The sequence below is a fragment of the Mesocricetus auratus genome, unplaced genomic scaffold (genome assembly GCF_017639785.1).
Source record: "Mesocricetus auratus isolate SY011 unplaced genomic scaffold, BCM_Maur_2.0 Super-Scaffold_100025, whole genome shotgun sequence".
Taxonomy (NCBI): Eukaryota; Metazoa; Chordata; class Mammalia; order Rodentia; family Cricetidae; genus Mesocricetus; species Mesocricetus auratus.
This window is the reverse complement of record NW_024429206.1, coordinates 18,663,128-18,678,043: the sequence shown is the minus strand read 5'-3', so window position 1 is coordinate 18,678,043 and position 14,916 is coordinate 18,663,128. Positions and strand designations below refer to the sequence as shown.

The following is a 14,916-nucleotide window of genomic DNA, read 5'->3' as shown; positions in this document are numbered from 1 at the left end:
GGGACTCTCACAGAGACCCCAGACTTACTGATTTGACTAGACCACAGGCAAGCAAACCCCAACGATCTTCCTGCTTCTCCAGCACTGGGATTCCAAGGGCTTTCCTTTGTGTCCAGCTTTTATGGAAGCGCTATGGGTGAAACTCATGCTTGCTCAGCAAGTATGCTCTGCATTGAGCCGTCTCCTCGGTCCCTTCACCAGCATGCCTCACTGCCAATGATTGAGTAGAGTTTGTTCAAAGCAGGAGCCAAAATTTCCTTAGCCTGGAGATTCTCCTCAGCTCACAAGAATGTTAATAACCTGCCAGACAGAGGGCACCAAGTAGAATCCTGCACTTCTGGGCTGAGGGACACTCCCTCCCTCAGTGTTCAACACTGCACACAACATGCTTTTGGGGGAGCTGGGACACTCCCTCCCTCAGTGTTCAACACTGCACACAACATGCTTTTGGGGGAGCTGAGTCATGCTGTGTGGCTTCACAGGATGGGGATTCTGGGAAGTTCTGCCTAGCCAGCTAGCCTTATGTCTCAAGAAGCACATGAACTACAGTAAACAGAGGGTAAAAGGACATGGGCCATATCCAGAGGAAGCCAGGCTCAGCTCCCAGAACCCTCATCTTGTGAAGCCACGCAGCATGACTCGGCTCCCCCAAACACATGACTGTGTAATGTTGTCTGCAATTTCGAACCTCCTCAGCCTGGAAGTGCATGGCTCTACTGGGGACCAGTCACATGGTGCCCTCTGTCTGGCAGGTTGCCAACATTCCTGGCCCCTTCTAGGCGGCCAGGCACTGCATGCGATCATGCTCTCTGCATAGTGTAAACCCGGGAGTCCCACCGTTCTCAGCTAAGGGCTCTCCAAGGATCCTATTCCCAGTGCCACTGCCAGTCTTGCTGATGGCCTTCCAGGAGCATCGCCACCTCATGTCCTCTCCTGTGGAGTGTGTATAGAATTGTCCCCAGTGGAAGTTAGGGACAGGCATGTCTCAGTTTTCTTCTGTGGCCCATTCCTTGAAGATTTTAGAGGTGCAGACAGGACCTGGGGGCTCCTCTTCTGATCATGTGGGTGTAAGTAAGAGCATGTGACACTGACTGCTGCTAGTACCTCCATCTTCTCCCTGGAGAATCAAAGCCTCCAAGTATCCCTTGGTACTTTAGCTTCTAAGCCCTTTATATTCTCCCCAAGGAATAGGAAAGGGAAGGCACAGTAGGATGCACACTTTCTTCAAATCTACAAGGCAGTTTGTAAATCAAACTGTGAAAATTACTGTGTTGTCCTTTTGCCTTTCCCCGTCTCATGTAGGCTTTTTCTTTTGAAATTTCTTAGAAAGAAACAAGGGCATGCATGCAAAGAGGGCCTCCGTCATCCAACTTCTGTGCAAGGGCAGGGGTATTTGCGCTTTGCAGAAAAGCCCCTGGGACCGTGTGTCCCCCTTCCAGGATGGAGGAAGGGAAAAGGGAGGGAGAGATGATAAATGGAGTCTCAGTTGGAAGGTGAAGTGCCTTGGTTAATGTGTCTTTGGCTAAATCATGAGTAGATACTGGGGAGCACGGCACAAGCCAACCAACACTGAGTGAGTAGCAGAGAAAATGAATACATTCAGTTTTATCAGCTCTGATAGCAGGGGTTCACAGTGATACAGAGAGAGCCTAGAGTCCTACCTGCAGCTCCAGGCCTGTTCCTCTACTCTGGAGGCATGAATCAGAGATTTCCCAGGGCAACTGACCTAGCAGGGTATTTGAGGGTGAAATGTTATAGAACTATAATGAATAGTTGTACATTTACAATAGCATGTAGTTGATGGTAAGTTATCCATAGTACAGAGGATGATGATGATGAAGATGGTGGTGATGATGAAAGAGATAGCAGTTGTGGTGGTGATAAAGATGCATGTAGTGATGACGATGAACATAGGATTTGTGTTGATAGTGAAGATATTTGTAGTGTTGTTGATGATGCTGAAGAGGGGTTTGTGGAGGTGACAATGAAGGAGAAGATGCGAATTGTGGTGATGATGATGATGAAGATAGAGGTTGTGATAGTGATAAAGATTAGGATTGTAATGACGATGATTATGATTAAGTAGATGGTAGTGATGATGAAGGGAAGTTTGTCGTGATGACAAGGTTGTAGTGATGAGGAAAAGGAAAAGATGATGGGGATTGTGGTAGTAATATCAATGGAGGTGATGGTGATGGTGGTGGTGGTGGTGATGATGGTGATGGAGGTTGTGGTGGTGATGATGACGATGGAGGTTCTAGTGGTGATGATGGTGATGGAGGTTGCATCTATGATGATGATGATGATACAGGATGTGGTTATGGTGACAGAGATGATAAGAATGTCAGGAAGGAACAGAAACAGAGAAGTTGGCTAGCCCTGTGCAGTCCAGCACCTCTATGTGCAGGGACCATGAACATTTCCTCACCTATCTGAGCCTTAGTGCTCCTGTGTGGAACTTGGACACTTCTGGGGAAATCAGGTGTTGTGCTTGGTGTCCATATGGTTGGCTGCTCAGGACCAGCCTCTGCCACCCACAGGTGCTCCCTTAGGAATGTTACCTCTGTATTTTTGGCTTACTTTAGTTTCCCATTTAGTTTTCTTACTATAAGGGATTTCAGGTAGGTTTTTATTGTTGTTGTTGTTGTTTTGTGTGTTGTCTTTTAATTAATAGAGACATTCCATTTCCATATATAACAGATGTTTGCTGAAGGCCACCACATTTTACTAGCTCCTTCTGTAAAAGTAGGGATAACAGAGGGATGGGGTGGAGGGACTAGGACAGATGGATAGGAAGGTGGTTAAAAATTTGTATTTAAATTTAATTCCACATGAGCTCATACCTGCAAGACTACCATGTGCAAGGTTCTGAGCAGTGGATCAGTGTTTATCCCTCGAATACTAACAGACATCGTGTGTCCATAACACAAAGAGGGTTGCTTTCTCTGCCTGGACTCTTAGGGAAGTGCCTGGACCCTACCCTGAGTGAAATGATAGACTCTAGATATCCCCTATGCAGAAGGAATTGGCAATAGGGTGGGAGGATGGGGGGGATGGGGGTGAGAGGAGGGGAGGGAGAGGGAACTGGGATTGACATGTAAAACAAGCTATTTAAAATTAAAATAATAAAAAAAGACTACCATGTGCAAATGCTCACCATGCCCCTGGTACCAAAGCTGACCTGGGCCTGCAGACTTCCCCAGGGCTGTCTCAAACATGCACTTCCTGTCTCCAACAGGGCCAAGGTTAAGAAAGGAGTGAGCATCATTGGGGTGAGAGCCAGCAGCCCTTCCATCTGGGATGTCAAGCAGAGCTCAGAATACACTGGGAAGTATGCACCAGCTGTCATCATTTGTCAGAAGAAATCTGCTGGCTCAGAGAAGAGGTAAGTCCCACCTGGCTAGTGCTATGCTTGAATTCTCTGCCATGGTGACTTCTCATTGCTCCAAAGTTTGCTAGCTGACTCCATTGCGATTTGTATTCAGTGTGTGCGATCTGTAGTTAACATCTCTGGGTAAAATAGGTGGAGTCTTCCAGATGGGGGCAGTGGGGGGTCTTGTTTATAGTGGACCTGTGTATCGTGTACAAGGAGCTTTCCATTCAGGGGCATCTAACAGTAATTGAAGTTCACTTCTTTCTCATCCATATCGGAGGTGTCAGAATTGTGGGGTATCTCTTACAACTTATTTCCACATGTGTTAAACGTGGAGCTTTCACATTTTTACAGGCAGGGTGCATGCAGCCCACCTTTCCGGTGCTGATGTCAATGTAATGCATGTGGTTGTATTTGTGCAGGGGCACTTTCTGATGGGACAGTGAGCCACCTGCTGTGGAATTACAGGCAATCGTGAATCACTCTAGGGAGAAATTAAAACCCGGATCTGCCTCTGATAGCTACCAAATTAGAAACAGGCAATTCACAGCTGGGCAAAGAACGGCTTGGCGACTTAGGAGTTCTTGATTTATTCCTCTCTCCCGGAACATCATTTGTGGTTTCGGAGAATTCCTAGTTTGGTCACATACATTTTCATTGTCACTTTTAGGTTTCTTCTGGACCTTCGTATTACTGAAAAATTGAGCAAAAAAATTCAAAGGATTAGTCTAGGCAGGTAACACATTGTTCCTGGAGTGCAGTTTTAAATTTCAAACCTTGGTGTTTGGAAAAATACATTTATTTCCCATGATATAGAGGTGAAGAATCTTGCTTTGTGGCTATTACTGTTTTGTCATATTCCCCCCCTCCCCGTTCATAATCAAAAGCACTTGAAACCAATTCAGGGATAGTTTGACTTCAGTCGCCCCTGTGTTCCTTTACCTGATTTAATTGGGGGAATCTGGGTTACTGGAAAAAAACTGAGAAGAAAAGATGAAGTTGGTGTTTAAGCTCCGCACAGTGGTAGGAGTGGATTACACAAAGGGACTTGTTGGTCTTACATATGACCTTGTCCCAGTGTGCACATGAGAAAGATCCAGTTTGCAAAATGAGCACCATTCTCACAAAAAGTGACTTCATGTCATGCAGCCAACAGACATCATGTTTATAGACAGATGCATGTAAAAATGGATAGTTGTGGGCAGAGTGATTGGTGGATATGGCAGTGTGGGTTGACAGATGAATGAATGGATAGATAGCGTTGTGTTTTGAATGTGAAATGTCCCCCATAGGTGCTCACTCACTTGCTTGAAAAGTGAATCTTCAGCTGATAGTCTGTTTGGGAGGTGGTGGGAATTTCTGGAGGATGTAGATCACTAGGGGTGGGCCTTGAGACTCTGTTTCCTGTCCATTCTCTGCTTCTTGGTTGCAGATGCAGTGTGACTGCCCACCTCAGACTCTTGTTTGTTTGTTTGTTTGTTTTTTCAAGACAGTGTTTCTCTGTGTAGCCCTGGCTGTCCTGGAACATACTCTGTAGACTAGGTTGAATTCAGACTCAAAGATCTGCCTCCCTCTGCCTCCCAAGTTCTGGGATTAAGGGAATGAACCACTATGCCTAGCCCACCTCACACTCTTGCCTTTTCTACTGTGATAGACTGTTTCCCTACGTAAGTTATGAGTCAAAAGAAATCCTTCCTCCCTTAAGGTGCTTCTTATGGGGTATTTGGATACAACCACAAGAAAAGCAAATTCACCTAAATATATATAGAAGATGGATGAAAGGATGAAGGGTGGATGGATGGATATATGGATGGATGGATGGATGGTGGATGAATTTACTTGGCTGGGAAGATATTTCTGTAGGTGATGATAGATTGATGGATAAATGGATGACTGAAAGGATGACAGATGATAGATAGATAGGTAGATAGATAGATATATACAAGTAGATGAGTGGATAAATGAGTGAAACCATGAATGGATTGATGCATGATGGATGAATGGGTAGCTAGATGTTTTACTAGATAAATGCTTTTCTTCTCTATCACAAGAGGAGAAACAAGTGGCGTGAAGGGTCCCAGCTAATGTCCTTCCATTTTCCCTTATGCCATTGTTTGCCGTCTACCTGACTCATTGATAGTAGCAGTGATTTTATCCATGGATACAACAGATTTGAACCATCATAAGTTATTTTTTCAGTCTTTTTACTTCTTATTTTCTCATTAAAATTGGCTGAGGCCATCTTGGGCACAGAAAGGAAGAGCAGAGCATGCTGAGAGTGTTCCCTCACCTCAACGTACAAGCTGCCCAGCTCTGGCTCCCAGAACCTGGGCCTTCCAGACCAGGCCATCTCTAAGCATTCTAATTGTGTGGGGTAGTCAGCTCTTGTCCTGTGCCTCTGTCACTGTCTCCTTTAAGAAACAAGACACTGGATAGACTACCCAGGTGTTTCCCACCAAAAGGATATAGTCATGATGCCACCCATTTGGAGAACTTTTCTTGTTTAATGCTTGGTTCGTATTTATGTGGATAAATAATGGAAATGTAAGCATGTGTGAGCCCATGTATGAAGTGCCTTATATAAGTGTGAGGGCACAGTGTATTAAACATGTGTCTATAACATGCTGGAGATATGCACGTGCAGCTGGATAATGTGCACCTTCTATGGGACACACACACACACACACACACACAGAGAGAGAGAGAGAGAGAGAGAGAGAGAGAGAGAGAGAGAGAGCACTAGGTCTGCAGACTCAACTTCATGAAGAATCCTAGGCTTTGTTAGCAGAATCATGTCTTACTCGTGGCTGTGTACCCAGCCTCTGAGCAGTGCTTGAGATGCGGAAGGATGTTTGATATATTCTAATGAAGTCTGATATGAGACTGTCTCTGCTAACACATGCATTAGAATGCAAGCCTAAATGCATACTTATAGAGTGGGCTCTCGTTTATAAGTTCAAAGAAGTCCCCTCGAGAAAATACATGGAAGGATATTTATCTGAAGGCAGAGCTGGGGAGCTGGGAAAAGCTGGATATAAATTAGTTTCTACAGTGAACCATTTGGTCTGAAGACACCCCCCCCCCGACTCTGTGTCTTCTTCCTAACTAGCAAAATGTACATAATGAACATAGATATTTTTATTAGGTACCACACATTTATTAGCATCTTCAGTAGTTATCCCCGACTCCCTTCAAAACCATTCATGTTATACTTCTGTCTTCACAGAGTGGAATCAAGGGAAACCTTAGTCCATTATTTTCTGTGCTGGGGAAGTGAGGTGAGGGGCTTTTTTTTCTTGAGGTTAATTGGAAAATGTTTCATTGAGTTGACGCTTTGATAATGTTGGTAGGTTTGGCTTGAGGGGCTGTTTTGTTTCATAAATCCTTCCTTGTCTCTGGCCGTTTCTCGGTTGTCTTAGACCTCGGAGCTCAGCTGTTGGAAACTCAGGAGAGGCAGTCTTCATTAGCTGGAGAGTCATAGATTATGTGTTGCTGATAATCTTGCTCGGATCAGGAAGCTGCCTTAATGAAGTGAAGTCGCTGTGACAGGTGCAATTTCATGGTAAGGAGCCACTTTTATATCAGCGATGAACTCAGCGGGAGTTAGTGAAGATCTCTTATCGGCTTCGAGTTCATATTCCTTGTTTGAAGAAGTTTGTTTGCTGAGAGTCTCATCTTAATGCTGTTATCTTGGCCATCAGATCTACTGTGATTTGCCTTCACGGATCCTGAAACCACAGCAGAATAGTTAATTCCTCTCTGCCACCAGATCCCATTCTGAGTTTTCAGAGTCTCCCTGTCCATGGCACCGACTTAGATAAATATGTACAAAGCCTGATGTGTAAAATTCTCCCAGGGTTGGGGGTTTCCCAGAGGTTCCCATGGCAAATCTGCAAATGATGTTCTTGGCACACAGACTTAAGTTTGAATAAGCTTGAATGCTACCAGCCAGTGTACTTCTGAGTTCTCTAGCATGGCTGCAGCCTGGAGAAGTGTTTGCCTCCTTGAGAGAGACAGATGAGAGAGAGAGAGAGACAGAGAGACAGAGAGACAGAGAGAGACAGAGAGAGGCAGAGACAGACAGAGACAGACAGAGACAGACAGAGAGACAGACAGAGACAGAGAGACAGAGACGGAGGAACGGAGGGAGGAAGGGAGGAAGGGAGGGAGGCGGGGTGAGGGGTGAGAAATATTGGCTTATTCTCTGGCTCATGCTCGGCTAACTGTCTTGTCATTGGAGACCGTGTGTCTTCAAAGCCTTGGTTTCTTGACAACCTCTTGTAGACAGGCAGGCATGCATCACAAGAAATCAATCTTGCTCATAATAATCCTCTATTTATTTCATGCAATACTGATTTTCCACTTACTTGTAGGTAATGTGTTTCATTTTAAAACAAATATATTTTAGGTAACAGAATGAGCTGCAAAAAAGGGTAACTGATATTTAATTTGTATTTTAGCTGTGGACAGCTGTGTCTGAATTCATGAAGCTACGTAAAGTGGGGCCTGACAGACACATATCAAAATGTATTTGTTAAAATTAATGTCCTCGTTTTCTGTGATAAGCACCATGACCAAAAGCAACTTGGGGAAGAAAAGATTTATTAGGCTCACACTTCTCAGGTCACAGTTCATCACTGAGGGAAGCCAGGGCAGGACCTCAATCAGGAACCTGAAACAGAAACCAAACCATGGAGGAAGATGCTTGTTGGTTCATTCTCTGGCTCATGTTCAGCTAGCTTTCTTATACAGCCTGGGAATCCACATGCTTAGGGAATGGTGCCACCCACAGTGGCACCTACATTGATCATCAATTAATATAATCCCTCCAAAGCATGCCCACCAGCCAATATGATGAATACAATGTTTCACTTGAGGGTCCCTCTTCCCTGGGTGACTCTAGGTTTGTCAATAAATGGCTTGAATAAGATAAACATTTATTTCTTAGTCACGTAAAAGAAACAATGAAGAAGGTCAGCCAGGACAGACTCTGCAGTTCCTGGGACTGTTGGGTTCCTAGGCATCTACTATGCTCCCACACCATGTTAACTCACAGCTTATGTCCTCATAAGTTAAGATAGCTGCAGGAGTGCCAAACATTGCATCAGCATGGCAGGTCAAGTGAAAGGATCTTCTTAGCTTGCACGGCGTTTTTAAAAAAAGTGACCTTCCTGGAGACTTTTGCCAACCTCCATCCTCTCTCCCTGGTCAGAATAGAATGCCATGACTATGCCAGGTGACCGAGAAAAGCCAGGAACTAGTTATTTTAGACCACATGCCAGTTCAGAATCAGTGTTCTGCCCCACAAACAAGAGCAATATGGGTGGCATGGTGACCAGGAAACATCTCAGTAATTTACAAAGAGCAAATGTGGTGGGAATCTCAGTGGATGATTAGATGAGGAGAGCATGCCTGCCTCTCATTCACCATCCCCATCACTTGTCACATTTCCATGGAAACCCACATCAGCACTGAACTCAAAACTCTGAGAATGCTCCTGAAAATACAGACTAGAGAAGACAAGAGCCAGCCAATCTCAGTTGTACCTTAAAAAAAAAGAATGGAACAGAATGTTAGTAGAGACAAGAATGTAAGACACATTAGGAACATTTACACATGCAAGCAGGGGCAGGAGAATTATGATGTCCAGAAAGAAATAAGGACAAACCCCAACAAATCAGATTATCCCACATGAAACAGCTCAGAGCCTGTCAGTATTCTCAGATTCAAAGTGAGCAATATGTCATAAAAGACACGTCAAGCCTGTAGGAAGAAGAAGCTTCTGGAGGTCGGGGGAGAGGGAGTTAAAAGACAAAAACATCACTTGCTATATTTACTTATACAGGAAGAAAAACCATTGTAGTGGAATAAATAAAAGCACCAGGAGATAGAAACTTTAAGAGCCAAATGAGAAATATATAAAAATAAGAAAGCGAAAATGCTGGGAACCAATCACACATTAGTATAAAAAAGGAAAGAAAAATGATGTTAGTAATAAGATGTGGCAGATAGAGAGTGACAGTTAGGGCCAACAACTCCTCTATTAAACTGATGCCCAGAACAGAAAACAAACACCCACAAGAAACGTGTATGTATGCATGTTTGCAGAGTCAGCCACTATGCTAACCAAAAGCTGGAAATCACTCAGTAATCTAAAACCCACAGATGAGATAAATAGAATGCAGTACACCCAGAAGGTGAAATATTAATCAGTGGAGAAAAGAGAGGATTGAGATATGATATAGTTGGGTAGGTCTTGGGAACATTATGCTATATTAATTAGTTGAAGCGACTAAGAGATACACATTAGTAGACTATTCTACAGTTGGGTATTGGGATGCCCCTGTAGCTCTGTAAATCTAATAAAACAATCTTTGAAGGTACACTTGAAGATGGTGGCATTTGTTCTGCTAAGTGGACATAGTATTAAACTTCCCTCTAAATTCAATAGGGGCATAGCAAGTTGCAGTTGTTTCCCATGCTCCTGAATGGTGCGATCCCTGTGTATGTTGGCAGAGAAGACATGGAAACAATAAAAGAGTTTTCCAAGCATGAGGGCGAGAGTGATGCTCATACATTGCTGGAGAGCTATGAGAGGGTCTGTCCACTGGAGATGTATGAGTGACAATGCTGCTCGAGAAGCCTGTGACATGAAGAAGTCACACAGCCCCACAGTGGTGGCACTGGGCGTGTCTGTTGCAGATGTAGGTGGGAGGCATGGGTGCCCTGTTCACAAGAGTGCCTTTTGGAAATAGCAGTAAGTTAAACACTAGTGACATGCCTATCAGAGAGCAACTGAGTTAAGAGGTGTGTCTGTTGTCAATGGTGAGAGGTAGCCCCATCCTGCTTATCAACACCAGGAAATACCTTGAACATATGATTTTGAGGCAGGGAAATCTTGAAAAATGGTGTTATCTTACTCTGCTTTATACTGCTGTGACAAAACACCAGAAACAACCTGGGAAGGAGAAGTTTATTTTAGTTTACAGTTCACAGTCAATTAACCAGGGAAGCCAAGGCAAGAACTCAAGGCAAGAGCTGGTGCAGAAGCCATGGGACAGTGCTGCTCACTGGCTTGCTTGACCTGCCTTCTTTCTTTCCTTCTTTCCTTCTTTCCTTCTTTCTTTCTTTCTTTCTTTCTTTCTTTCTTTCTTTCTTTCTTTTTTTCTTTTTGGTTTTTCGAGACAGGGTTTCTCTGTATTGTTTTGGAGGCTATCGGTCCAGCCCGGCCTCGAACTCACAGAGATCCCCCTGCTTCTGCCTCCCAAGTGCTGGGATTAAAGGCGTGCGCCACCACCGCCCGGCTGCTTGACCTGCTTTCTATAGCAGCCAGAACCACCAGCCCAGGCTGGGCCACCCCAACCAGTCATCAACCAAGAGCATGCCCCGAAAGACTTGTCTACAAGCCAATCTGATGGAGGTGTTGTCTCAATTGAGAGTCTGATTCAACTTGACATAAAACTAGCCAGCACAGTCTTTGTTCCTGTGTGTTCATATCTGTGTGTAGACCAACATATATGTGCCTGTTCATGTATGTCAGGTACATGTACACACATGTGTGTGTGGGGGTAGAGGTCAAAGGTTAACCTTAGGGATCATTCCTCATAGGCCCATTGGCTTGTTTTTTAATTACATCTATGAGTGTTTCCTCCACATATTTTTGTGTGTATTCAGTGTCTTCAAAGGCCAGAATAGGCTGTAGGTTCACCTGGAACTGGAGTTATAGACAGTTGTGAGCTACCAGGTGGGTGCTAGGAATTGAACCTGGGTCCTCTGCAAGAACAGCAAGTGCTCTCTGAGCCACCTCTCCATCTCCATCTGCCTTCTCCTTTGACACACAATCTCTCACGGGAAACTGGCTCGCCCAGTAGGCAAGGTTGGCTGGCCAGTGAATCCCAGGGAGACAGTTGTCTCTATCTCCCAGCATGCACCTCAGATCTTTTACATAGGTGCCAGGAATCAATCTCAGGTCCTCATGTTCTGGGTCCAAGCTCTGTCCTCCGTGAGCTGTTTCCCCAGCCCTTAGCTCGCCATGTATCCTCACCTTGTGAACAGAGCCCCATATGCAGATGTCATTTGAGGGTGAGAGATATGTTTATGAGAAGAGACGGGATGAGGTCACACCACTCCTGGAAAGACCCATGTTTAGTAGATACACCTCCAGGGGGCGGATATTTGGCCTGCAGTAAAGGACAGGACCTCAGTTTTGGCTACCACAGCCCTTTATTTTGGCCCTGCAGATACAAGCATTCCTGCAATGGCCTCTGAGAAACAGACTAGGCAAGGAGCCATAAGGAACTCATGCACATGCTTCCACAGTAAAGGGGAATCATCAGCCCAGATTTCTATGAAGTTATGCCTCAGGCTGCTGCAGTTACCACTCCCTGACATTTACTTAATCCCGTTCTACAGCTTGTGAGGGAATGTATGCCTAGCCTTAATTTACCCGTATATTACATCCATATATTTGGTGTTTAATACCTCCCATTTCCAAGCAGGGAACTCTATTTAGAGTTAAATTATTTAATATCATTTTTTGGTGGGTAACAGTAGTGAGTTATTTTGTTCAGGCAGAGGCTACTGTTGTGGGCTCACAGCATCTCCAGGGAGTCTTAGGCAGATAGTACCGTTTTTTTCCAAGAGCTATAACATGATAACCTAGAGTATAAACGATAACTTAATATCAACCATAATTATATGATATGACTCACTGGATGTTTTTATGACCATTTCCACACTGTGGATCATGACTGACATTGGTTGTTCTGGAGTTAGGATTTCACACAATGCCGGTCAGCTGGCCCTTGTACCAAGGCAAGATGACACTCTTCAGTGTCTGACTTATTAGAAGCTCCTGCAGTCTCTGTCACAGCCAGTGTGACACATAGGAAATTGTATGCTGCTGTCTGTCTTCCCCCAAGGGTCTTTGACGAGGTTGAAGATTAGACTGTCACAATTATTGTTCTCTCTTCCTAGATATAAATATTAGGTACAAGACTTAAACTTCCCAGTTTAGGACAACTGCATAGTTATCTCTGTTATGTCTTTACCCTAGGACTGTATATGTAATTCTTGCCAATTGCTCTATGTGGGTAGTAGGTCCCAAATTGTGTATGTTTTTACCTTTCCTTCTCCTAAAGCATACTTGTTATTTGCTGTCATTGTATATAGTTTTGTATCAAGCCTAAATCTTCTTCTTTAGACTAAAAGGGAAATTGTAGTGATATCCACCTCCACACCTGTAGCAATGACCATGCCCTTTTGGGCGTGGTCACAGGTGTGGATGGACGAAATGCCATAAAGATTAGTTTTGGGGTCTGGTGCTCTCACTTGCTTCCTGGTAGGGTTATAGAGAGTGTCCAGGTGACAGGGTTGGCATCCTTGGAGCAGGAACCCATGGCAGTCATCTGTTTCCTATGTAAATGCATTCTCCCTGAATAAACTTCACGTAACCTGTACTGCATCTAGTGAATCTTGATTGCTGTGTAATAGTTTTGAACTTGATGCTTCTATCAAAATGTGTATGTACATCCATGTCCTATGAGAAAAAATATCAATGTCTAGATTTATTCCTATGTTTATTTCTTCTCTTTTCTAATTTTTCTTCTTTGGATTTTTAGAAAGTTGTTGGGTGGGGGGGACATGTAGGAGTTGCACATATATGAACAGATGTGTGGAGGCCAGAAATCAACCTTGGGCACCCTCAGTCACTGTCCACCTTGCTTTTATGAGACATAGTCTTGCAGTGGCCTGGAGCTCACCAAGTAAGCTAAGGCTGACCACTGAGTGAGATCCTGGAATCTGCCCATTTCTTCCTCCCAATCCCTCTGGGATTGGAAGTGCAGACTACCATGCCTGGCTTGTTTTAAGTGAATCCTTGGGTTCAAACCATGTTCTTGTGTTTGTACACCAAGCACTTGACTGACTAAGCTTTCTCCTCTTTGGGTCATTGAAACAAGTTCTCATCCTATAGCCCAGGCTGGGTATGAGCTCAAAATTTTCCTGCCAGAGCCTCCCGAGATCTGGGATTCTGGGTCCTTTCCCTTAGCCACTGTCTTGCCCTGTGTCTGTGTTTCTATATAGCTATGGCTCTATTCTCATATCGGCTTCTTATCTACAGCTATTGTGTGATCTGTTTGTATGAGCTCACTACGAAACCGAAGAGGATGCTTTCTTTGTTTGCTGGCAATTGTGGCTTGTTGCAATCACCTTGGGCCTGATGCCTATCGGTTCTGATGTGTGTTGCTCCTGATGCTCACAGTCCTGATGAGTGCTGCCCTAACTTGTATTCATCCTAAAATGTGTTTGTCGTGGAGAAGGACATATTCTGCTTCCCTTCTGAGAAGGGCAGCTCTCTCAGAGAGGGCGTGGTACCTTACCACAGTCTGACCCAGCCGTTGGGTCCCTACAGGGCTCAGCGCATTTTGTTGAGCCTGCACTGTGAGTATCGCCTCCCACACTGTGAGCATCACTTCATGCAGCCCATGACCCAGGACTCCAGTGAGCTCAACTGGATGGAGCTAATAACACATTTGGGTGTCTTGCTTCAGGAGAGTCTGGGGATCCAGTTAGGAGATAACAGTGGTTCAAAGAGTCATTGAGAAGTATAAATGAAAGAGAAGTTATGTGATCCGTGGAGAGAGGCTGGTTCAAAGTCTCACTGGGAAAGTACCACCTTAGCCCAGCATCCTGTAAACCTCACTCTGATGTCATTCTCCCGTCTGACTTCCTTTACTGCTGGCATAGATGGGGTCTGAGGTATTGTTTGTTTAGGACTCTTTTTTTTTCCACTGGTGGGTGCCAGCTGGTCCAAGGATGCTCTCAGTAACATCTGTGCTTGTATGGGGAGATGTTGGCACTGGTGGGCATGAGACTTTCCTGCTGAGATCTTTACTTTCGATTCTGCGCGTGTAAATCACGTGCTGACACCAGCCCCCTTCAAGTCTACAGTCATGAGTCAGTGTAGGGAAACATAGGTGATTGTTCCGTTTACCCAAGAGGGAGGGAGAAAGAAACAGAGAGACAGAGAAAAAAGAGATCCTTTCTCCCATTTTTCTTTCTTTCAAGATAGTATCTCACTATATAGCCCAGGCTAGCCTGGAGTTCACTATGTAGCACAGGCTGACCCTGATCTCTTGTTCTTCTGTCTCTGCCTCCCAGATATTGAGAATTACAGTCATGAATCACTGTCCCTGGCATGACTACAGTTTTATGTAACATTTCACTGTAGAAATTCCTTCTTTCTATCTGTGCTGAATCCCTGTGTTTACCCCAAGACTAGGCAACCAGGGGTCTCTTTCTATAAAAAAATCCTTTTCCTTATCAGTGCTTGAGTGGAGGTAGCAAAGTCCAGCAATGGTGAGTGGATAAACAAACTGTGACCATCTAGAAAGGGAGCAAACCAGTAATTCATTAAAAAGCAGTGGTCAGCTTCAAAGTGTGCTAAAAGAAGCCAGATCCTTGAGGAGACACAACCCATGACAATACTTAAACTCAACTTCTAGATCTCATTTTGAACAAATAGTTACTCATTTTTCATTTGG

At 44.4% G+C, this 14,916-nt stretch overlaps 1 protein-coding gene across 1 annotated transcript in view; it reads left to right on the top strand.

The window, feature by feature from the left end:
- Tmem132d (transmembrane protein 132D) overlaps positions 1 to 14,916 on the top strand; it is a 585,713-nt gene that overhangs the window by 274,524 nt on the left and 296,273 nt on the right. The window contains exon 3 of the mRNA XM_005080596.4: positions 3,239 to 3,385. Coding sequence (XP_005080653.1) covers positions 3,239 to 3,385 — 147 coding nt within the window. The remainder of the gene's footprint in view (positions 1 to 3,238; positions 3,386 to 14,916) is intronic.